General features: G+C 44.6%; 1 protein-coding gene across 7 annotated transcripts; it reads left to right on the top strand.

The window, feature by feature from the left end:
- Positions 1-12,579: 12,579 nt before the first annotated feature.
- On the top strand, positions 12,580-20,647 carry LOC128621651 (T-lymphocyte activation antigen CD80). Of its 7 annotated transcripts, none has more exons than XM_053647581.1 (7): positions 12,580-13,148; positions 14,839-14,882; positions 15,070-15,393; positions 16,916-17,206; positions 17,331-17,447; positions 17,557-17,590; positions 17,831-20,647. In XM_053647581.1, exons 1-7 carry the CDS (start codon positions 13,132-13,134, stop codon positions 17,832-17,834), a joined length of 831 nt encoding a protein of 276 aa, XP_053503556.1. In that variant the 5' UTR covers positions 12,580-13,131; the 3' UTR covers positions 17,835-20,647. The 7 variants fall into 7 exon arrangements, with proteins under 7 accessions (XP_053503556.1, XP_053503552.1, XP_053503554.1 ...); XM_053647577.1 differs by having other exon boundaries at positions 17,734-20,647; XM_053647579.1 differs by having other exon boundaries at positions 17,729-20,647.
- The last annotated feature ends 4,357 nt before the right edge of the window (positions 20,648-25,004 follow it).

Genomic DNA, 25,004 nt, shown 5'->3' with positions numbered 1-25,004 from the left:
TGCGGGCTGTGTGTGTACCTGCATGGCACGTGTGGTACTCCGCTCATCACGGTGCGGTGGCGACGAGCACTCAGGGCACCATGCTGTCGCGAGCTCGCCGAACTGCGTCGGTGTGCCATCTGCGTGCACTGGCATGGTGCACAATCCCAACACCCCACCTCACGCTTCTGGAAACGACTGCGGCTTGCACTACCGGTCCGGCCGCTTGCGCTCGGCCCGAGACTCATTGACAGCACATCGTCACACTCCGACCTGGCGGCGGCGGCGCTGCGGCGCACCCACACTCACACACGTGCTCACCTGCACACAAGCAGTGAAAGAGCGCGTGGCTGTGCAGTGTGTGTCAGTAAACAGACCAACAGAGGAAACAGTAAAATACAGAGCACACACTGCTGACACACACACACACACACACACACACACACACACAATGCACAGGACATTATTGTTATACATATCACAGAACAGAAAATATCCATATAGCAGTTTCTGAATTCTAGACCCCACACTGTGAACAACACACACACACACACACACACACACACACACACACACACAGAATTCTACAATGTTAATACTACTGATAAACTACTGAGGGACTTTTATTGAATATGTTGCTCTCTCTCTCTCTCTCTCTCTCTCTCTCTCTCTCTCTCACACACACACACACACACACACACGCACAAACATGACATGATGCAAAAGGGCTATGTAGTGCAGTAATAAATTGTGTGTGTATGCGCTCTACTGTGCTGTGTTTCCTCACTCAGACACCAGAGGGCAGCACATTACTATCTCAGAAACAACGTGCCACTAAAAGTAAGGTAAAGACTAAAAGCTATACTGTATATTTACTTCATAAGCCTTAGGGGCAGAGCTGAGCAGCTCCATTCTGAATGGGGGCGGAGCTCATTTATGGGCTGAAAAAAATGGGCCTCTGTGGTTTTTTTGAATGGCATGAATGTAATACAGGATTCGAAACACTTTCAACAAACTTGATGTTTAACACCAGGTTCCATTTGTGCCAAAATCATGTCAGTTACTTGGTGCAATGCGTACGATGTCGACTTCTGACATTTCTAGTTTATAAGGCTGGATTTCGGTAAGATGGTCAGTTTGTGAACTCAAGTTTGGTGTAATTCATCTGCAAAACTTAAAGTTTGAGGTATAAAAAAAAAAGAATATTATGTTTGAATGTTTTACTCCCACTCTTCTGGGTAACACATTCACACACACAGGTGTGTGTGCTTAGAAGGGTAACAATATTGTACAGAAGATTTTTTAAAAACATTTTATTTGACAATTTTACATTTGTCAACCATGAATGGAATATAAAAACCTCCAAATGTGTAAAAGTTCGGGATGGGGGGTTGAGATTTATGAGGTAGAGAGATGTACTGCTTTCATTGATGGAAACAGTGTGGAAATAGTAGCATACGATTTATAGGTTATTATTTGAAGCTCACAACAAGTTTTCAATCATTCGGGCAGTTTCTCCCATTCTTCCTGCCATTCTTCCTCTCAAGCTCAATCAGATCAGATAGGGAGATAGGGAGCATGTGCTATCTTCAGATCTCTCCACAGATGAACTAAGGGCTTCAAGCTTTGGCTGGGCCACTAAAGGACACTCAGAGATTGTCTTGGCATCATGTCATTGTCATACTGAAAGTTGAACCTTCACTCCAGTCTGAGCTTGTGTACTCTGGAGTAGGTTTTCTTCAAGGACCTTTCTGTGTTTGGCTGCATTCATCCTTCCTTCAACTCTGACCAGTACTGCTGCTGCAAAGTACAGCCACAGCACGATGCTGACACCACCATGCTTCAATAAAGATGGTATTAACCAGTTGTTGAGTAGTACCTGGTTTTAACAAGACTTAACACTTGGAGTTCAACCAAAAAAAAAAAAAAAAACCCCAAAAAAACCTCATCTTTTTCCCCTCATACTCTCTGAGTAATTTCAGTGCCTGCTGTATGCATTTCACTCAAGAGAGCCTTCTGTGAGACTTGACTAAAGTTCTTCTAGCCTGGTTACTGAGTTTGGCTGGACAGCCTGGACTAGGAAGAGTTCTAAACTTCTTCCATTTCAAATCAACATAGCCTACTCTGCTCATGGGAACATTCGAAGATTCAGAAGTGGTTTTATACCATTGCTCAGATCTATAGCTGCTTTCAACTAGAGGACGTAACTTGTAATTCCTGATCTCTGACGTGGAAAAAAACACCCCCTCGACTAGGAATTCCTACTCGGGAACTCTTGGGTGGTCTTCTCCACTCCAAATTCTGCTTAGCTGAACAAATCAACATGTCAGCGGTGAACCAAGTAGCACTTCTTACCTTTAAAAGAGTTATGTTGTGTAAATATACACAAGTGTTTGCTTTAGATCAGTCAATCTACAGAATATTGTTTGCTTGTTGAATCTATAACACCGACTATACAGTTCCCTGTTTGGAGGAAAACACAAATCACTAATCACAGTTATGTCGAGGTCAACAATTAGGTCATTCCCAGCTCCAACTTCCTATTTTTGCAACAAATGTGTGTCTTTCTAAATCATGTCCAATGAATAGTATTTGCCATAGTTGGACTCCAGTCAAGTTCTAGAGACATCTCAAGATAATCCAAGCAAACAGGATGCACCTGACCTGAACTTGGACTGCATTAGCCAAGGGAATGGATTTTGGATTATGGATTATTATGTGTAGAATACTGGCCCAAAAAGTACATTTAGTCCATTTAAATACCATATACCGTACCGTTCATATCTAATACATTTTATATACAGTATATCAACTCCTACACCCTCACAAGCAATTTACATGTACAGCTGATGTCCTCTTTTTTTTCTTTTTTTTTTCCAAAGCGTTCTACTCACTGCTGTCGTCAGTACTGGTTTCCACTACTCCTTCTGACGGCATTGTGTCGGGTTTGTGTGTGGGTGTGTGTGTGTGTGTGTCTTCCATAATGGGAAGTAAAACTTAAAACTTATGTCTGCTTTTTTCCTCATCACACTCGAGTGCTTCCAACTTTTCAGAAAAGTCATATGCAATGTCAAGCACTTCATGACCAATCAGATTGGAGTTTGAGGTGAAGGTGGAGGCGGAGGTAAGGGGGGGGATTGGGGCAAACCAGAAAGACCAACTTGGAGGACAAAGTGCTGGTGGAAAGACGAGTTTTGTGGGTGAGTGTATATAAAGTGAATATAAAGAGATAGTATTTTATGTTCACCATTAAACTAACACAACACTTACTCACCTTACTTCGGAAGAGAATAAATGGTATTTCACAAAACTTCTTTCCAGTAGCCTTCCGGCTTGTCCACGTGATCGTCAGCAAAGTGCAGAAGGGCAGCAATGTTCTTTTTGGAGAGCCGTGGCTTTCTCCTTGCAACCCTGCCAGGCACACCATTGTTGTTCAGTGTTCTCCTGATGGTGGACTCATCAACATTAACATTAGTCAATGTGACAGAGGCCTAAAGTTGCTTAGAAGTTGCTTTGTGACCTCGTTGACTATTACACATCTTGCTCTTGGAGTGATCTTTGTGGGTGAACTCCTGGGGAAGGTAACACTGGTCTTAACTTTCCTCCATTTGTACACATTCTGTCTGATGGTGGATTGGTGGAGTCCAAACTCTTTAGAGATGGTTTTGTAACCTTTTCCAGCCTGATGAGCTTCAACAACTCTTTCTCTGAGGTCCTTAGAAATCTCTTTTGTTCGTGCCATGATACACTTCCACAAACATGTGTAGTGAAGATCAGACTCTGATAGATCCCTGTTCTTTAAATAAAACAGGACGCTCGCTCATTCACACCCGATTGCCATCCCTTTGATTGAAAACACCTGACTCTAATTCCACCTTCAATTAAACTGCTAATCCTAGACGTTCACATACTTTTGCCACCCACAGATATGTAATATTGGATTATTTTCCTCAATAAATAAATGACGGTGTAATATTTTTGTCTCATTTGTTGAATTGGGTTCTCTTTGTCTACTTTTAAGACTTCTGATGAAAGTCTGATGATGTTTTAGGTCATATTTATGCAGATATATAGAAAAGTCGGAAGGGTTCACAAACTTTCAAGCACCACTGAAATGTTTATATCATTGGTGTGAATACTGTGTAGATTATAAGCACGTGTGTGTGTGTGTGTGTGGACATGTGTGGACGTGTGTGTGGGTGAGTGTGGGTGGGTGTGTACCGAATCGCTGTGTCTGTTCCAAAGAACCTGAGTTTAGATTCAGTACTGTGATTGGATGTGAGATTGTTTCTCTATAGTGGTGCATCTTGGGAAATGTAGAGAAAAGCATGTTTATTGTTTCTGCTGGTAAGTGGAGGCGGGAGGTGGAGCGCAAACAAAAGAGAAAAACAGGTATGTGTTCTGCTCAGAGAAAGCCCCTCGGTCACTTCTTGCCTCCCACACGTTCACTTTCATACTTTCACATACACACAATGCACACACAACACACACACACACACACACACACACACAGACTTGTCTTACTGTCCTTCTGAGGACCTACTACTGGCTTTATTATTAATTCAGATAATTAATGCTATATCTACATTGAATCTAAATTAACCCCAACCTTAACCTGGGTACAAACAAACAAACAAAACAAAATGTCCCCACAAGGTCACAACTGGCAGATATTCATATCCTTTGGGAACGTCACTTTTGGATAGTCCCCACCAAGATATCGACTGATCATGTGAATATGACATAGTGTATATTAAACAGATATTTTACACACACCCACACACACACAGACACACACGTAAGTTCAAGGAATCAGTCTAGTTTTAGCCCAAAAAAGTGATATTTGCCTAAATCTGAGTAATATTGGAGTAAAATGACTGTAAGGGGAAAATAAACTGGATTATGAATATTCATATACGTACATAGAGTTTTTTTTGACATTTGTTCATCTTTTGAATGACACAACTGCCGAGTAAAGTTGGCTAACTAGAGTAAAGTTAACTGCTGAGTAAAGTTGGCTAACTAGAAGGAAAACATCTACAAGGTTGGTACAGTTGTCTATACCGGCATGTAAACTAAATGTCCATGTACCCATGATCAGGATAACGGAATACAAGTAATAAAACCATTACTTAAAACTCAAGTAGAGCACCAATTCCTGTTTATTAACTATTTTAAAACCACCACACCCATGCTTTCTCGAGAAAAAAAAAAAATCTGTGTTTGTCATCAGTATTTGGAACACATGCATTAAAAACAGCATTGCTGCTGGTGCATTTCTTTGCGTTTGACGTTTTAATGTTTCTTTGATATCTAATACGTATAATAACCCGATAGTACCGTGTTGTTTTCTCGGTGTAAAAACGCTACGTTTTCTTACATTTAAAGCCACGGTGAACGGAAATATATTTTCAGGCACTTTTTCGTTTTTTTGTTATTTAATATACGTCATATTTACACACATAACTATGTGCTTCTTTACTTTGTATCTGAAAATATGAAGAAGAAGTATGTATTCATAAAGCTAAACAAAGATATGTTTAAAAACCGACATTACCAACATTAGTGCTTTGTTGCAAAGCTGTTGTTATTGTATTAATTACAGTGTACACTTTTTTTGCAATCATCTTTAACCCATTTTACCCCAAGGTTAAGAGGGTCCCTCTGATGTACTCGCAATTTCAAAAGCCTCCACATGTTTTCAATGAGATTGCAGTCAGGAGATTGGCTTTGCTGTACTTGAGTTTTAAGGCTGTATGTTAGTGTATGTATCTTATCTTGGCCATTTCCGAAGTTTTGGAAATGAAGACAACTTGGTCAGAATACCAAATACTTTGTGTATGTCTACATTTCCTGCTTCAGGATCAGGATCTTCCATTTATTTTCCTTTCAGATTTCTGCTGAGCATCAAGTTGTAGCAGAGATTGTAACCTGGAACAGAGATTCTCTAACACTGGCTATGCTTTAGAGGAACGAGCATCTGTGATCCTTCAGAGAGAGAAGCATAGGGTCTCCTATCCTGCAGAGAGTCTGCCATCCTTCAGTGAGAGAGAGAGAGAGAGAGAGAGAGAGAGAGAGAGAGAGAGGATCCTACAGCGAGAGAAAAATAGCATCTGTGATCCTTCAGAGAGAGAATTATTATACTCGTCCCAACCAAAGACGACATCTTTTATCGTGACACTAAGCAAAAAAAAAAAAGTTTTCTTTCTATAACGTTTCCCCACCAGTCATGTAGGGGGTCTATTTAAGGTAAATCACAACGTGAATGGTTTTATAAATGGCTTTAAATGGCACAAATTTATGTTTAATACATGAGCGGCAGGTGCAATTTAATTTGATTGGTTTATTTTTTTTTTTTACTAATTTATTTTATTAGAAGGAAAACATCAAGTGTACAAAATATGCCAGGCAAAACTCTTGCCTACTGTAATGCGGGTAAACAAAGTTTTAGAGATAAAAGGTTGTAAAATTAACGATGGCAGTGAAGAGCTTTCAAAGAAAAGAAAAAAAGAACAGTATCTTATTTGTTTGAAAAATTGTTGAAAGTAAGTAGAATTGCCTCTATGAACGATTTTAAGCAGCATATATTTCTCAGTTTAAACGTTTATGCAGTGTAAAGAATAGCAAGGTTCTTTTTGTTCATATTTTAATACAGACTTAATTATCTGATTTAGATTCACCTAGATCAGGCTAATTAACTAACTCAGCGGCATTAATGCTAGGACATGTTTGGTTTGTTTTGGTTTGGTCTCAGTGCTGGTTTATGGAGTCGTAAAAAAAAAAATTGGGGGAAAAAATCCCACGTCCTTCAATAACCACCTGTAGGTTAAAGCAGAGTGTGAATGATGTTTGGTTTAAAAAAAAGAACAAAGAAATGAGTCATTTGAGAAAATAATAACTTAAAATCAGTTCCTGAGCTGCAGTGAGTCGGCCCGAAACTTCACTAATAGTTACTCTAAAATATTCATAGTCAAATTGAGAGGTGGGAAATTTTCGAACGGACACGTCATACAGAAGCAACTTAGATACGTTCTGGGTCACTGCACAGACAAAGATTCGCCCAATGTCCTGGGCTTCTTCACACAAATGCTAATCCTAATGTCGGTTTGAGATCTACCAAATTTACCAAAATTCGATTTCACATTAAATAGAGTGTAAGCGGTGTTTTCCATATGAGTTCATTCTCTGAATGAAGAATTCCCCTTAGAGCCCTCCTCTTGCAGGAGGACTGGAGTCTAGGAATCACTGCGCCTTCAGAGAAATCCTACAAACTCCATGAGTCATTCCCTGGAAAAACTTTCTCTTCTGCACTCTTGTACACGTCACATACAGAAGGAGTTTCTCACCATGTTTGATTAAACGATTAAAGTGGCACTAAAGATAGAATATGAATGAATTCATAAGAAAAACTTTCACATTTGTAAGTCTTTCTAAAACAATTCAGTCACACAAGCTGTTACTGACTGTCTAGGCATTTCGCTGTTTATGTTTCGCTACCTCAGAGACAAAGCTTCGGTTTCATTTGTCGCTCACAAGATCGTCTTTAGTTAATCTTACACGGTCAGAATCGTAAAAATGCGGCGCTGTGTTTGTTTTAAACCCCAAAAGTCACGTCAAGATCACGTGACCGTCATTTAAACAAGCCGAGTAACTTTTATTTGACATTGTAGCAAACAAATGTACGTCAGTCAGCTTGCGTTAGTTGGACGTTACGTAAAATGACTAGCATTGCAACGAAAAATAAAAACTCACCGTCATTGGAATAAAATAGGTTAGCTAGACGTCTTCAATAATATCTTCATTCTGATTGGTCATGACGTTTCGTTAACAGCAGCTCTAACAGTAGTGCAGCTGCAAAACAAATCCCCGGTTTATCTTAGTACGCTTGTTTGGATAAGTTAGCGGTTTCAGCTTTGTAACAAAGCTACTGTATAAGTTTACATTTTTATGATTTGTTGGGAACACGACAAGCCGCACTGTTACTTTTATTCGGTGGTAACAGATTATTTTCCTATAACAGCATTCCGCCAAATGTTTTACATAGCTAACTAGTAGCTAGGGATCGCCATCTATATCTCCGTCTCTTTGACTCAAAATTCACACACCATCTACGAAATAAAATAACATTTAGCGTTACGCTGAGAGATTATTACTGGAGTAGCTAAATGTGACTTGTGATAGATAACCTGGCTAATGGTGTGGAAAAAAGTGTGTGTGTGGGGGGGGGATACCCAAATTGTGAAAACTTTGCATTTTCCCGTTCTGAATGTGATGTTCTTTAATATCTTGCGTGTCATCGTGGATCAGTTTACGTCGAGGGCGTTTTGTGTGTATTTTTATTATGCTATTTTACGCTTCACTTGTGGAGTCTATATTTCAAAGCACGTGTTGGAAAACCCCCCCCCCCCACCCCCACTACCCCCGCCCCCTTTTTTTAGTTAGAGGTAGTTCTCGCCGTGTTTGACTAGCATTAAAGCACCAGATAAGATACGGTGTGTTACGAACGTACACATATTGGATTTCAGTCTATTTATTTTTATTTTTTATGAACGAAGTTATAAGAAATGGTACAATCCTTAAGTCCACCAGGTCAGCCCTTGACCTTTGGAAGCCTTTATGCAAATTGAGTAGTACTACTCTAGCTGTTACCAAGCTGCTTAGCTGTTCATATTTAGCCACTCCAGTGGCAAAGCCTCCGTTGAATTTCTCTTGATCTCACATCATCAAAACATGTTTCTGGATTTCAATCAGAGACGAGCATGACGTCACATGACTTTAGTGTACGCTGTGTAGGTGATTTCTGAGTGAAGCAGCTGGGCAGCAGAAACGTCAAACTCGCCACACCATGCGAACAATATCCTTGACCTTTTAACAAGCGTACTCTGGAGCAGAATAGTTGACTGACATGGCAGAGATCTCGAACACTATGGACGCTTGGGACACTTTTGCTTCACGCAAAATAACCCATAATACTGAAGTGGAAGAAAACACTAAATATATTTTGCAAAACATATTCGCAATGTGCAAATAAATCCTTGGAAGAAACCAGAGTTTGCTTCTCTTGACTACGGTATACGGCCAAAACTTTGCAGCCAGCTGACCTTCACACCCATCTGTGGTTCTTCCCCACAAACCTGGAAGTACACAATTCTATAGAACGCCTTTTGTATGTGCGTTACAGTTTCCCTTCACTGGAACTAAGATGCCCAAACCTGTTCCTGTGCACTAAGCGAGCTCCATGAATACCTGATCTGCCAGAGCGTCCTGCACAGATCCACTGACCTCAACCCCGCTGAATGCCGCTGCACCCCAGGACTCACTGCCTGTCTTCACTAACGAACACAAATCCCCACCGACACGCTCAAGAATCTAGTGGAAAGCTGTAACGGTGAGGTGTCCACAAACTATTGGACATATTTGTACCTAAAAAAACTGCACCAAGTATGGGGAAAGTATCAGTGGTTAGAAAATGCATCGTAAAACAATATGACACAACCATGATTCTGAGTAAAACCAAAAATAAGTGACCTGGAAAGGAGAGTACCGAATGGCTAGGGGTATCTCTGAACATAACGCCGCCACCACCGTGCTTCGCAGTGGTGTTTTCAGAGCGATGAGCAGATTCGTGACATGCGATCCCAGTTAAGTTAGCCTGGATTTTGGGTTGCACCACTATGAAATGTGGAAGAGTTCAAGGGGGTGAATATGCACAGTTTCTTGAAAATTCCATTTCCCTATTCTTTTTTTAAAAGAACTAAAACTGTCCTTTTCGTGCCTTCTTACATTGCGGTGTACACTCCAGACGTCCGCTTGGGGAAGAAAAGCAGAAAGCAGAATTTTTATTTATTTTTATTTATTTATTTGTTTATTTAGAAATAGAACATTTTATATTCTGTGTATGTGCACTTCATGACCACTTATTTTGTAACATGTACGACTGGAGTACGGACTCTGAAAAGGTGGGGAACTTCACACTTTTCATTAAGGAAAAACAAAAAAGGAAAGAGAGGAAGAGGGAGAGAGAGAGAGAGACAAGGAAACTGGCAGGGTTTAAAAAGGAATGAGAGTATATGGAAAAGCCCCGAAATTCCTCTGACTTCCTTCTGTGTTCTTTGACTTGATTTAGTGTGTGCGTGTGTGTGTGTGTGTCTGACGTAGTCGTGCTCCGTATCAGATCTCTGTTTCTATTCCAAGAAACCTTGTGAAGAGTCAATAATATACGATTGGCTCTCGTATAATCACATGCATCTCACATGCATCATGGGATATGTAGTATAACGGCATACGTATATGATTCTTTTCCAGTAAATAGGAGGGAGGGAGATCAGAAAGAAAAACAAAAGGCAGTACTAATGTGTGTTTCCCTCAGAGAAAACCCCTCAGTCACTTCAAGCCACCCACACTCACACACAAGCACTCACGCACACACACACACAAACACATACCTCATGCCTCTGACCTTTAAAGTATAACCTAGACAGAGTTCAAGGAATTACTTTAGGGAAGGGAAAGTGTCTTTTAAGTGTACACTAGGCATTTTTCATCAAACCCTTGTCAAGTTTAAGAGTTACCATCTCATCGCGGAGTGTACAGGGGTTTTTAAAAACCGTGTCATGCCTCCTTTTCATGGGACGGCAGCCTAAATAAAGCTCCTTATCAGCACGTTACGTAAGCTTCTTCGTCTCCTTCTTCTTCTCGTTCTTCTACATGACTCCACCCTCCAGGCCATATGTTCAGAAAGACTCTTCAAAATAATGAAGGTTCTTCAAAAATAAAAGGTTCTTCAGAGCAGTGGATTATTGCTTCTTCAAACTATCATCTCATAACAGGTTAAAGCGAGGTTTCTTTTGCGGGACTGGGAAAGGTTCTCTCGGCAGGCGTCACGCTTAAGAACCTGACTTTGGGTCTGACGTTTGCTTCAGAGCACTTATGATCACACGGATTCTGGTGGCAGTTCTGCGAAAAACCAAACCATGCATGGGATGTTTAAAGCACCGGTAAATGAATGGTTCTCTGAAGAACTTGAGAGAAAACAAGGTTGTTTGTGCAGCGTAAAAGGGTTTTCCTATGGCAACAGACTGAATACCTCTTTTTTGGCTCTAATTGGAACCTTAATTTTCTAAGAGTGTATATGGCACGTCGTAAAAACAACAACAACAACAAAAAAAACCCCCACCAGGTTGTATTCACATCACGTAAGCGTCATTTAGACACATAAAAAACTGAGCGACTTATTCTGATTGGTCAGAAGGTAGTGAATAATTTTCCTCCAGCATTGTTTTTGGAAGGAGTCTCCAGTGTGAGTGCTTCATAAGAGGCAGAGGTAAAGCCGTAACGTCTGATTTTTTCCGTAAAACGACGACGACGACGAGATAAGCCATTATTTGACTTCTTCATGTGACATGTTTACAGCTACTTTAACATTAAGTGATAAAAAATTCATGAACAAGAATGTTCCATGACGTTAAATCTAGCTAATTAAATCTTTTATTTATTTATTTTTAAAAATGGTAACAGTAACTCCGCTTTGCGTCAGGATACGCCACAATGCATCGTTCTTGATTATTTTTAGTCCGTACACTCTGGTAGCTGACTAGTAGCTAGGGATGGTCACTGTGCGAAATTCCGCTACATCTCCCACTTTCTTTTACGCCGAAAACACGCGAAAGTTTGGGAAATACTGAGCTATCGCTACGTAAACATTACCTGCGATTTAACCTGGATGAACACCTGCAACACTGTAACTCGTAACACGCCGTGTAGGTAGCGGTAACAACGAACACCTGATGACATCGTTACATCGTTATGCTCCTGGAACACTCTCAGAACACACTTTAGTGGTGATTAAGGAAATGAATGCGGTGTGTGTTAGGTTTCGGATGTGTGCGATACGTTCCTTTATTGTCACAGATAACAAAAATGGTGATAAAAGTTTGTGATCTGTGTGTGAGAGAGATAGTGTGTGTGCGTGTGTGTGTGTGTGTGGGTGGGTGTGTATGTGGGTGTGTGTGTGTGTGTTTCTTTAACGGTAAAAGTGAAATTCCCCCCCGAGTGACTTATTAGCATCCCATCATTACCTTTTAATAATCTGTCCATTTGGCATGCTTTACTGATTTCAGTGTGTGTGTGTGTGTGTGTGGCAGCAGTTCTCCTCAACCTCTTTCTCTCTCAATATTTTCTCTGTGTTGTATATTTCCCTACAACTCTCACTCTCTCTCACACACATCACTTGACTCTGTGCATATCTCCTTACACCTCTCTCTCTCTCTCTCTCTCTCTCTCTCTTACACACACACACACACACACACACACACACACACTCTCTTTCTCTTCATCTGTCTCTCTCTGTATTACAGCATTATAATGGAAATTGTCCATGAGGAACCTCCTTTCATCAGAAGTGACACATCATTACAGTAAACTCGTGGTGCCACCCCCTTCCCAACCCCCCCACCACAACACCCACCCACCCACCCACACACACACAAAATCATATGCTGTGTATTAGAGCTTCTCTAATTGTTTTTGCCATTTCATCTCTCAAACGCGACAGAGGAGACATCACACACTCACAGGTAGGATCGATTTCTTTCACACACACATACACACGCACAACGTATATAACCCATAGGAATGTTATTTACTGAGCATGAGGCAGCGAATATATTAGAGATTAGGGTGTAAAGATAAGGGGTTAGGGAGTAAGGATTAGGGATTAGGGGTTAGGGAGTAAGGATTAGGGATTAGGGGTTAGGGAGTAAGAATTAAGGGTTAGGCTTTAGGGTGTAAGGATTAACGGTTAGGGGTTAGGGTGTAAGGATTAACGGTTAGGGGTTAGGGTGTAAGGATTAAGGGTTAGGGATTAGGGTGTAAGGATTAGGGGTTGAGTGTTTTGGTTGGAGGATTATGAATTAGATTTAAGTATTAGTAGTATTATTTATTAATTATATTTGTGTGTATGTGTGTGTGTGTGTGTGTGTTAGTCTACTGACCCATGGAGCAAGTCGTGATCAGTGAAGTATATCGGGGTTTCCCTATGACGCCATCGCCCCGCCCCCTCCGTGACTGAAGACCGATACTGCGAGTTCCCCTTTTCGTTTCTGTGGCTGCTCGCGCGATACCGAGCGTCTCTCTCTCACACGTTCAGTGGAAATGCGGCGCGGCTCTCTGTGAGTATCAGTTTACTTTATACACACATACAAGCGTTGGTGTGTGTGTGGTGTCAGATGTAGACTAAACAAAGTTGTCTGAATTGATTTGTGTGTGTGTGTGCGCGCGCGCGTATGTTCGTATGCGTGCGTGCGTGTGTGTTAAGGAATTTAATTCTGAACAAGGAAGAGAACAACCCTTCTGTCTGTGTCGTCTATGTGTGTGTCTAGGTGTGTGTGTGTTGCTTTCTGAAACATATTGGCCTTTAATGGAAACAAAAAATATCTCATGTACACAACAGTATACTTGTGTGTGTGTGTGTGTGTGTGTGTGTGTGTTATGAGAGGAGTGTATTATGAGCCTTTTAGGGAGGTCACTAGAATTGAATGGAATTAATCAAAACCTCACTAACTCAAAAACATGTAGATAAAATTGGACCTAATGGAAAATTCTATAATAATAATAATAATAATAATAATAATAATAATAATAATAAAGCTCTATGGTTCTAATAAACAGACACAATGTTATTGTAGACAATGTAATAATGCTCCTGAAATAAATCTGTACTGTAAGAAACTTTGAGAAACTTTGATTGAACTAAACCTCAGAACCTCGCCCATGCTTACGGCGGAAAAGTTTGTACACATATCTGTTTTTGCTTGTTTTGACCTTCTGTGCAAGTCAGAACAATATTGTAACCACTAATGACGCTTATTTATGCTCACCACAAGCTCACCCTGGTTAAACAATGAAAGAGCGCCTCCTCTGGGCAGCATGCATTAAATCTTCCAGTAACACAGCTTAGCCACTGCTGCTTGTCGGCTATCGTAGACGCGTGCTATATTTTCCTTGTTTTACAGGGTGCCATTACTTATATCCTAATAGAACACCTAATCTTGTTTATCTTTATTTGTTGTGGACTTGTTTTGGGTCAATTGATTGATTGATTGATTGACTGATTTTTCACAAGACGTTCAATAAATGTGTGTGTTATGGAACCCGTTTCCACCACAGAGGGGAAAAAAAAGTATTTAAAAGGTAATCGCGTGTTTACTTTCCACAATTACGAATTTACGTCTCACAATTTCGGATATTTCTTCGTGCAATTTCAGACGTCCACATGACATTTAGTGAGTTGCAAGAAATGTACCGACAACGCATCGGTCATTCTCTATAATAAATAGGCTATAGCTATCAGAACAACATTCATCAGCTAGTCAAAACAAGGAAAACCACAAAACTAGCGCTCTCTGCTTACCTGAAGTTAGTCACATTTATGTACCGCGAAGTGGACGTCTAAATTGCGAGAACACATGTCAAAATTGTACGATGTTAACTCACGATTGCGAGAAATAAAGTTGTAATTACCAGAAACGGGCTTCTATAGTGTGTAGTTGAAATAAACAAGTGACTTAAACGTAATCCGTATATGAAATCGCAGTAACGCATCGCTACATGTATGAGTTGAAGCTGAATGTTCCTTAGACCCTCGACGATCAGTGTTCCGAATTTCACAACTTTTTACCGCATAGTTCTATCGGCTGCCCTAGACACCGTAACCAGAAGAAAAAGCAGAAGAAGAACAATAAGAACATTTAGAATAACAATACGGTGCTTGGCCCCCTAATAATAATAATAATAATAATAATAATAGGTGATGTTATTTTGCTCATTGCTAAATTTTCTCATGTTCTGTTAATATTTCAGGTTCCTGTTGGTCGTCATTTCAGCGCTGCAGCTAGTAAGCGCAGGTAAAAGACATACACACACACACACACACACACGCACACACACTAGTGTTGTACTAAATAGACTAACAGCCTATCTATGAGCTAGCATTGTAGTAAACAGGCTAGTTGTGAACTAGCATCACATGAAACAGTTAACAGGTCTATTCTGAAGTCATGTGTTACAGCTGAGTGATGTGTGTGTCTGCAGGTGACGATCCTGTAGTGCACAATGTGCAGGGGATTGTGGGTGGAAGTGTAAAAATTAACTGTGAGCTGGAGCACCCACACATCGTTAACAGAGTTTACTTCCAGAAGACAGAAGATGGTCAGGAAATCTTCATCAACGGGTTTTACTCCAGAGGTCCACTCACAGTGCCTGAAGAGTACAAAGATCGCACCATCGTCAACCAAACAGAACTCAGCATGGAGATGTACAAGCTCTCTCCTGCCGACGAGGGAGAGTACACCTGTATCATCTTTTTCAGTAGTGACTCTCTCATAAAAAAAAACAAGTTTCACCTCACAGTTACAGGTACACACCCACACCCACGCACTCTCTCACACACACACACACACACATATACACAGTTATCTAATGCCTGATATTGGTAATGTTCATAATATACCATTGAAGTTCACTTCTGTGGGCTTGTTGATGCGAGAGGTCAGAGGACTATAGCCAGACTGATTCAAGCTGACAGGAAGGCTACGGCAACTCAGATAACCGCCCCTTACAACCGTGGTGAGCGGAAAAGCATCTCAGAACGCACAGCGTGTCCACAACCATGAGGCGGATGGGCTACAACAGCAGAACACCACCTTGGGTTCCACTCCTGCCAGCCAAAAACAGGAATCTCAGGCTTCCGTATGCACAGGTTCACTGAAACTAACAGGATGACGTGTGGAAAGTCCAGGTGAATGTTCCAATCTTGTGTATGTGCATGTGCACGCTGGAGCCTCAGAGTCCTGTTCTTGCCAGCATTGCCTGGCACTGGAGTTGAGAAGAATTTGCCTAATCTATCCAGCACAGCTCCAGAGAGAGAGAGAGAGAGAGAGAGTGGTTCCAGATGCCCCATGCTAGGTGGCACCAGGATCCTCACGCCATCGTCTTCTGACTCCGTTTATGTCCGAGCCGAGAGGGTAGTCCTGTTTCACCTCCATTTGCTTAAGATTGAACAACTAGCTGAGCGAAAAGTTTTGTGGACTATCTATCAAGCTAGAAAAACATTGACAGAGGTGATGTACACGTTCCCGGCGAGGAAGAAACGTGCACTCTTGTAGCCCGATGTGCTTCTGGTGCCTGATCCTGACATATTTCTGCTGTTGTATGATTCATCCTGATGTTGTACTTCTGCTTGGTGCTTTCTACACTCATGACTCACCTTCTGCTGCTGGGGATGGTCCCATGTGGATACCCTAAAGATTTGCACTTCCCATAAAAAGTTTATGCCCAAGTCTTACTTACCCTGTGATGTTGGGTTGGCAAAGTTCTGCTGGGAAACCTTGCGTACTGGCATTCATGTTGAAGTACACCCCTTCCACCCCTTCATGGCAACGCTATTCATTAACGGCAGTGGTCTCTCTCAGTAAGATAATGCGCCCTGACACACTGCAAACATTATTCAGGAACGGTTTGAGGAACATTACAAAGAGTCCAAGGTGTTGACTCAGCCTCCGAATTCCCCAGATCTCAATTTTATTGAGCGTCTTCTGAAAGTCCTAGACAAACAAGCCCGATCCATGGAGGCCCCACCTCGCGACTGACTTGCTGATAACATCTCGGTGCCAGATCCCACAGCACACCTTCAGAGGTCTTGTGGAGTCCATGCCTCGACGGCTTAGAGCTGTTTTGGTGGCACAACTGGGAGGGGGACCTACACAGTATTACGCAGGTGGTTTTGACACCAAGCATCAAGAGCGTGGCCTTGACTGACTGAACAGGAACATATAAAGATTGATTTTGTTTGCATCAATCCAGCTCCTCTAATACCTCTGCAAAAGTTTTCGTAACCCTTCCCTGTGAATCGTAACCTCCCTCTATGTCTGTCTCACAGCCAATTACAGCGTTCCCGTCATAACCCGCCAGGGTTGCGGCAGTGACCCAGCCGACCATAACTGCGTGATCGGATGCTCGTCCTCAGGGGGATATCCTCGCAGTAATGTAACCTGGGGTGTGATCGGAGCTGACATGAGCAGCCTGCTGCAGAGCGAAGGGGACCCTGTGTTTACGCAGGACAGAGACTCACTCCTTTGGAACGTGTCCCACGTTGTTATGCTGAACTGCAGCCGGATGCTGAACATCACCTGCTCTGTTAGGGGAGTCGTGTCACATGCTCTCAGTGTCTGTGAGTACTGTACACACACACACACACACACACACACACACAGTCCAAGATGTTTTTGAATACTAAATAAGAAAATCACTCTGTATGTGTGTGTGTGTGTGTGTGTGTGTGTGTGTGTGTGTAGGTGATATTCCTGCTACCCCAGATATTATCACACCAATTGCAGGTGTTGTGCTGTTGCTGGTTCCCATTACGCTCATTGTGATTGCTATGATAAAGTGCAGAAGAAGACAACCCTCAGGTAACAACACGACGTTCGATTCATTTTATACCCACGTTGTCATGGTTACAGTTTAGTCATAATGTTCTTCACAAACTTGTCATTCTTCTGTCTGTTTGCCTCACAGCAGAGCTCTCAACAGATGCCGAGCTCGCAAGTTTAAAGTGAGTTTGCGTTCCTTTCTCTCTCTCACACACACACACACACACACACACACACACACTTTGCTGTGATCTCACAGAGGACCAAATGCTGAACGGTGCGGTGTGTTGCTGTGTGTGTTTCGTTTTTTCTCCAATTAGCTCAGGTCAGGCTGGATGAACACGGCGAAACACACGCTTTCTGAAAACTTGACCTGAAGATCCGTGTGTGTGTGTGTGTGTGTGTGTGTGTCTGATGGACAGATGAAGAAGCAGACGGACTATCAGAGTTCGTACACACTCTGCAGCTAACGGACAAGCGCGGTTCGAAGTCAAACCTGCGACTACGGCATGTCTGATCTGCTGGAAGAGCCAGACACAGCATCAACAACAACAACAACATTCATTTCTATTTTGTTTTTTAAAAAAAGTTTTTGTTACTGAAGAAATGTTACATTTCTTTCGATGAAATGTGATCTGTCATATTGAACACGATGGCATTTCAGAACACTGACAAAACCAGCTTAACGTTCAGGTTTCTGGCTTTAACAAATATATTAGCTTAACATTTATTAACGTAACATTTCTGTAGATTAGCATAACACTCAAAGCATAGCATTCATCTTAGATAGCTTAGCATTCACAAACTGCAGTTTTCTACACGGAGGCACGATAAATTAAATACGCGTTAACAAATTGGCTTGCTTGCTAGCTAGCTACTACGGAAACACGGTGCAAACATAGTCAAACCTTTCTGCAAATCTAACATTACTGGAACTGGAAATCAGTTTAGCTCTATCAGTTTCTTCCTTCTCAGGGAAGAAAATGGCTGCCATTACTTAAAAAAAAAAAAAAACAAGGGAAAAAAAAGTATTAAGCTGTGTTTCCTTCTCACCGTTAAATGTTTAAACATCCAAAGGTTATAAATGCATTCCTGTTATAATGTGATTACTTTGGAAGCGTGTACGTTTAGCGTGTGTGCTTGTGGTGTGTTCACACTGGTGAGATGTAGTGCACTATTTATTACCGTCGTATACCTCTGAGAATAACGTGTGGAACACTGGACACACCAAGCGAGAACACATCTACGCCTGCGGCTGTTCGATTCCGGAGTCGACTCGGATTCTGATGGGAATCGATTCCATGAGTCGACTCGGATTCTGGTGGGAGTCGATTCCATGAGTCGACTCGGATTCTGATGGGATTTGACTCCGGAGTCGACTCGGATTCTGACGGGAGTCGATTCCATGAGTCGACTCGTCCTTAGAATTTTCTCCAGTCCAAAAAAGACAGGGGGGAAAAAGATTAGCAGTGCAATATTCATTAAGTGCATGAGACAGCTTCAAACGTGCCGTTACAACAGGAGTTTGACAGTTAGAGAACATCTCAGCAACGGCTTAGCAAACATGAATTTATGTTAGCAAAACGTTCAACCTAGTGTTCAAAATAATTGGCATCAGCGATCTTTCAGCGCGCATTAAAAAGTTATCGCAGGTCAACTCTGGAAACTAGCTAGCTTGTTACTAGATGTTTGAAGTCTCTGTGAAATGCACAGCGTTATCCGACGTGTTGATGTAATTTCCACTGAAAAAGGAAGTTAGAACAGGACAATAGCTTTTAGCTTACCTCACAGCCCAGGCTAAGCCGTACTTAACAGTTAGCACCATGGATTATTATCATGTTGGGGGCGGGACACTTCAGGCACTTCCATAGAGCATTTGATTGGATTTCATTTTGAATTTGTATGTCTTCTAAATGCTAATTTTGTCACTGTTTTGGAGCACACTAGCTTATAAATAACCTTAAGGTGAACATATTTATACTAAAAGCCACAAAACTGTCATTTTGATTTCATGTGGACTTTAAAGCGACTCCATTGTTGTCTAGTCTGTTGTTTAATTCGAACATTTCGAGATTTAGCGAATGCTAGTTGAATTAGAATAGCTAATTGTAACGGGCTAGCTAAAGTGTGCCCGATTAACTTCCGTCAACTCCCATGTGGTTTGATTGTTTGTTTACTTGTTTTTGTTGCAAACTGAACATTTTATTTCGTTTTTGCGAGTAAAATACAGCCGTCGGGCTGCGAGGGCGTGTAGATGAGGGACGCAGCTTCTGCAAACTACATGTGGAGACAACTGTCAATTCCCAGATGCCTGGAATCAGAGACCCCTTTTTCAACCCCTAGGCAAACTCCAAACGAAACTCAGGGAGCATTCTAGAACGTTAAATTGGGCTTGTTCTAGAACATAAACTAATTGGTATTCTCTTGTTAATCTACGAATCATTCTGGAACACTAAACCAAGGAGTGTTCTGCTGTAGAATGCTGCCTAGTTTACCTTTCTAGAGTGTTCTAGAACTCTCCTTGGTTTAGCACTACAGAACGCTTCTTGGTGGTTCTTCTAACGATGGTTCTCATAAAGATATGTACAGATGCATTCAGTCACTTTAAGGAAAGTTCTCTGGCATATTTTTTTTTTTTTATATTAATGCCCTACACATACTACAGGGAACTTCCTAGAACTCTGTGTGTGTGTGTGTGTGTGAGAGAGAGATGGAGAGTTTTGGGAATCTATAAAATGTTCATCATCTATTTACTTTATTAAACTCTTGAATGCGTAGAAGATTGCCGTGCGTGTTCACGCCAAGTCCTTTATAAACCTCTTTCCTAAAGGAAATACTCTGTCAGTTTCGTTTTATAAATGATGTTCTTGGCTCATTGTATTTATAATGATACAAGTGTGTAATAAAATTGTTCTCTTTTTTTAAACCATCTGTGTTTGAACTTTTTACACACACACACACACACACACAAATACTAATCAAATGTCAGAAACCCTGACAGCTTATTGTTTATCCATTGCTAGCTAGGTAGTGGGCAGACCTTGTTCCACCAAAGCGTGTTGAGGCTGAAGTTGAGGCTTTGGAAAGGTGCTGGGAGGTGAAGGTGAGGTGTACTCCCATGATTGTGCACATTTACTATATCTGCATCTCAAAATTATGTGTAAAGGACAAAAACACAATAAAGTTGAAGGTTAATCCCTAAATATCCACCCAGTAATTTTTGGAACTGAGCAGCTAAGAGTCGGAAGCTCACCGCAGATATAAAACTGGGTGGGTCTGCACTACCTGACCAGGCTGGGAACCTACAAGATGGTGGATTCTCAACTCGCGTTCCCAGTGGAATAGTCACGCAGCTATACTTTAAATAATGTGTTCAATCAGGAGGCAGTAATTGACAGGAAGAAAGTTCTAGCTGGGTGTCATGTCAGAAACTTATCTGACACTGGGATGGTGCTAACCTAAACCTATTTTGTTATTATTTGAGACTGTTTATACTGAGTTAGTCAGGACATTCAAACCGGAGAGTTGATGACCGAATTGCTTGTCTCAGTATAACCCCACGACATGGCACCCTGGGGTAGAGAAGACACTCGCCTGGCTTTTTTATGGGCTGGGAAATTTACGGTGATGAACGTCATTGGTATACGTCAATAGTGCGAATATCAGTTTCTGAATCCACCTTCCATCCCAGACACACAATTGTGTCCTCTCCATCTTAGCAAGATCCTCTTTGAAAACGAGCATCCAGCATGGATCTTATCGGGCCATTAGGACAGTCAGCCCGAGAATATCGCTTCATATTAGTTCTTTGTGGACTAGGCAGACTAGCAGATCTCCGTGAAGAGCATAGCAGAGGCACTTTTTTGAGTAATCTTCTGATCCCAAAAGAGATCCTAATTCACCAAAGTACATCGTTTATGTCCTGTACACTATGCGTACTGTACAAACTATTGGGAAGTTATCTGCACCAGCATTTATCGTCCACAAAGAGACAGGTCAGTGGTGTGCTTTAATGCAATGCTTAAGACGGTGGTTCTCAAACTGGGGGCCGCCAGACGGCACCAGGGGGGCAGCATAGAAATTCTAGAACATGATTTTTAAAAAATGTATTTTACCTGTATGTAAGTCAGGATTGCCAACCTTTGAAGTATGAAAAATTAGAAATATTAATAAGTTAAATCAATTATACTGTCGCGACGGGCAGAGAGCCGGCGCACACAAGAAGGAAATCGCTCCTTCTCCAACTGCCGCACCGGCACGACGTGGGCAGCTTCGTGCCGAACATTCCGCCAGCCGGAAGGACCGCCGCGGCGGGGCGGGACTGACGCGACGCCGGTCAGCGATTGGCGGACCCAATGGAGAAATTCCACCACTCAGGCAAGGAAGGGAGACCGGTAACCGCCCTGCTGGACACCGGGAGCACGGTGACCCTCGCCCGGCCCTCCATCCTGCCTGAGGAGCGCCGCCCAAGGGGGACGCTCACCGTGACCTGCGTCCATGGGGACACCCGGGAAGTCCCCTCAGCCGAGGTCCAGATCCGGGGCGAAGCCGGCACCTGGCCCCTCCAGGTCGGAATCGTCCCCGAACTCCCCGTGCCCCTCCTCCTGGGACGAGACTGGCCAGGACTCCTGGTGGTACCGAGAGCCGAGCCCCGGAGATTGCGGCGACGTACGAAGGGGACCCCGGCCCGGCCGGCCTACCTGGCCCAGGACGACGGAGAGGCCACCACGGAAGGTAAGACCCCCCAAGCTACTAACCCTCTGTCGTCTGTCTTTCCCCAGGTGAACCGAGAGGGGAAGTTCGGCCGGGAGCAGAAGGAGGACGACCGGCTGAAGCACTGCTGGGCTCAGGTACGGGTGATAGAGGGGGTCGACCAGAGTCCAGACCTGAGGCTCCCCACATCGTACTTCCTCGTCCGAGGGGGGCTCCTCTACCAACGGGCCTGCCGCCGCGGGGAGCAGGTGGACCTACTGGTGGTGCCCCGACCCAAGACGGCCGTCTTATTGCACCTAGCCCACACCCATCCACTCGGCGGCCACCTGGGGGCCCGAAATACCCTGGAGAAGCTGCGGGACCACTTCGTGTGGCCCGGGATGGATGCGGAGGTCCGGGCCTTTTGCCAACAGTGCCCGCAGTGCCAGCGCACGGCCCCGCGGAGGCCCCCGCCGGCGCCCCTGATCCCCCTGCCCATTATCGGCGTCCCGTTTGAGCGAGTGGGCATGGATCTCGTGGGGCCCCTACCCAAGTCTGCCCGGGGCCATGAATACATCCTGGTCCTCGTCGACTACGCCACGCGGTACCCCGAGGCGGTGCCGCTCCGCAAGGCCACCTCGCAAAACATCGCCAGGGAGCTGGTACTCCTCTTCAGTCGAGTGGGGATCCCCAAGGACGTTCTGACCGACCAAGGTACGCCTTTTGTCTCGAAGCTAATGGCGGATTTGTGTCGTCTGTTGCAGGTGAAGCACCTCCGGACGTCGGTCTACCACCCCCAAACCGACGGGCTGGTCGAGAGGTTCAATCAGACCCTCAAGTGGATGCTGCGCCGGGTGGTGGACGAGGAGGGAAGGAACTGGAACCTCCTCCTCCCCTACGTACTTTTCGCCGTTCGGGAGTGCCCCCAGGCGTCCACGGGCTTCACGCCCTTCGAGCTCCTGTTCGGGCGGCGCCTGCGGGGATTGTTGGACGTGGCCCGCGAAGCCTGGGAGGAGCAACCATCCCTTGCTTGCATGCAGGACATGCAAGCAAGGATTGACAGGGTGGGCCCCATCGTCCGGGAGCACATGCACGCGGCGCAGGAGGAGCAGAAGAAGGTATACAACCGCCCCGCACAGCCCCGGGAATTCCAGCCGGGGGACCGGGTCCTCCTGTTAGTGCCCAGCAGCGCCTGCAAGTTCCTCGCCCGGTGGCAAGGTCCATATACCGTCCTCGAGCGCCGGGGCCCGGTCAACTACCGCCTGCAGCAGCCCGGTAAGCGGACGGACGAGAAGCTATACCATGTAAACCTGCTGAAAAAATGGGTGGAACCAGCCCCGGTGGTGTCGGCGTTCGCAGCTCAGGACTCGGACCGGGGCAAGGGTACCTTGGTCGGCTTAGGGGAGGACCTCACCCCCGCCCAAAGACAGGAGCTTACCGAGCTGATCGACCAGTTCGCAGATGTGTTTTCGGCTACCCCGGGGATGACCCAGCTGGTCCAGCATGAAATCAAGACTCCTCCCGGTGTAGTGGTGAGACAAAGGCCCTACCGTGTCCCCAAGGCTCGGCGCCAGGCCATCGAGGAGGAAGTCAGTCGCATGCTGCGGGACCACGTCATCGAGGAGTCCAGCAGCCCCTGGTCCAGCCCCATCGTCGTCGTGCCGAAGCCGGATGGGAGCATGAGGCTATGCAACGACTTCCGGAGGCTGAACCAGGTGTCAGAGTTCGACAGCTACCCCCTCCCCAGAGTGGACGACCTGATCGAGTGGCTGGGGAGAGCCCGATTCATATCGACCCTGGACCTCACCAAAGGCTACTGGCAAGTGGCGCTCGCACCGGAGGCAAGGCCCAAGACGGCCTTTAGCACGGCCACCGGCCACTGGCAGTATCGGGTTCTCCCCTTTGGGCTGCACGGGGCGCCCGCCACGTTCCAGCGGCTAATGGACATTCTCCTGCGGCCCCACCGGCAGTTTGCAGCGGCCTACCTGGACGACGTGGTCATCCACTCCTCCACCTGGGCCGACCACCTGTTCCACCTCAGGGAGGTCCTGAAAGCACTCCGGGCAGCCGGCCTGACCGCCAACCCAAAGAAGTGCCACCTAGGGCTGACGGAAGCCCAGTACCTGGGATACCGCATCGGACGGGGAATGCTGAAGCCCCAACTAAAGAAGATCGAGGCTGTGAAGGGCTACCCGCGTCCGACATCGAAAAAGCAGGTACATGCCTTCTTGGGATTGGCGGGCTACTACCGTAGGTTCGTGCCTAATTTTTCTGCTGTAGCCTCTCCCCTCTCAGACCTTACAAAGAAGGGCCAGCCAGACCAGGTCAGGTGGACAGCCGACGCAGAAAGGGCCTTCTAGGCCCTAAAAGGGGCCCTCACCAGCGCGCCGGTACTCCGCAACCCGGACTTTGACCTCCCGTTCACCGTGCATACTGATGCATCCGAGACCGGGCTGGGCGCCGTCCTCTCCCAGACCTTCGACGGGGAAGAACACCCGGTCCTTTACATCAGCCGGAAGCTGTCCCCGGCCGAGAGGAAGTATGTGGCGGTCGAGCGGGAGGCACTGGCGATAAAATGGGCCATCAAGGAGCTGAGATACTACCTGGCAGGCAGGCACTTCATCCTCATAACGGACCACGCCCCCCTGCAGTGGATGGCCAAGGCGAAGGACACCAACGCCCGGGTAACCCGCTGGTTCCTCGCCTTACAAGACTTCTCCTTTCAGGTTAAGCACCGGGCGGGGGCCCAGCATGGTAACGCGGATGGGCTCTCATGACGAGACACCCTCTGGGCCCACCACCGAGCGGCAGTAGGCTCGGAGCTGAGGGGGGGTACTGTCGCGACGGGCAGAGAGCCGGCGCACACAAGAAGGAAATCGCTCCTTCTCCAACTGCCGCACCGGC

This window comes from Ictalurus furcatus, chromosome 17, assembly GCF_023375685.1.
Source record: "Ictalurus furcatus strain D&B chromosome 17, Billie_1.0, whole genome shotgun sequence".
In the NCBI taxonomy this organism is placed as follows: domain Eukaryota; kingdom Metazoa; phylum Chordata; class Actinopteri; order Siluriformes; family Ictaluridae; genus Ictalurus; species Ictalurus furcatus.
The sequence above is the reverse complement of the archived record's forward strand: the minus strand, read 5'-3'. Positions and strand labels throughout refer to the sequence as shown.

What these genes read in the sequence shown, in the direction of transcription:
- LOC128621651 (XM_053647575.1), top strand. An exon ending in GCTGCAGCTAGTAAGCGCAG is followed by an intron (nt 14,883 to 15,069) that starts GTAAAAGACATA and finishes GTGTGTCTGCAG; the next exon opens with GTGACGATCCTGTAGTGCAC. An exon ending in GCCGAGCTCGCAAGTTTAAA is followed by an intron (nt 17,591 to 17,733) that starts GTGAGTTTGCGT and finishes CAATTAGCTCAG; the next exon opens with GTCAGGCTGGATGAACACGG.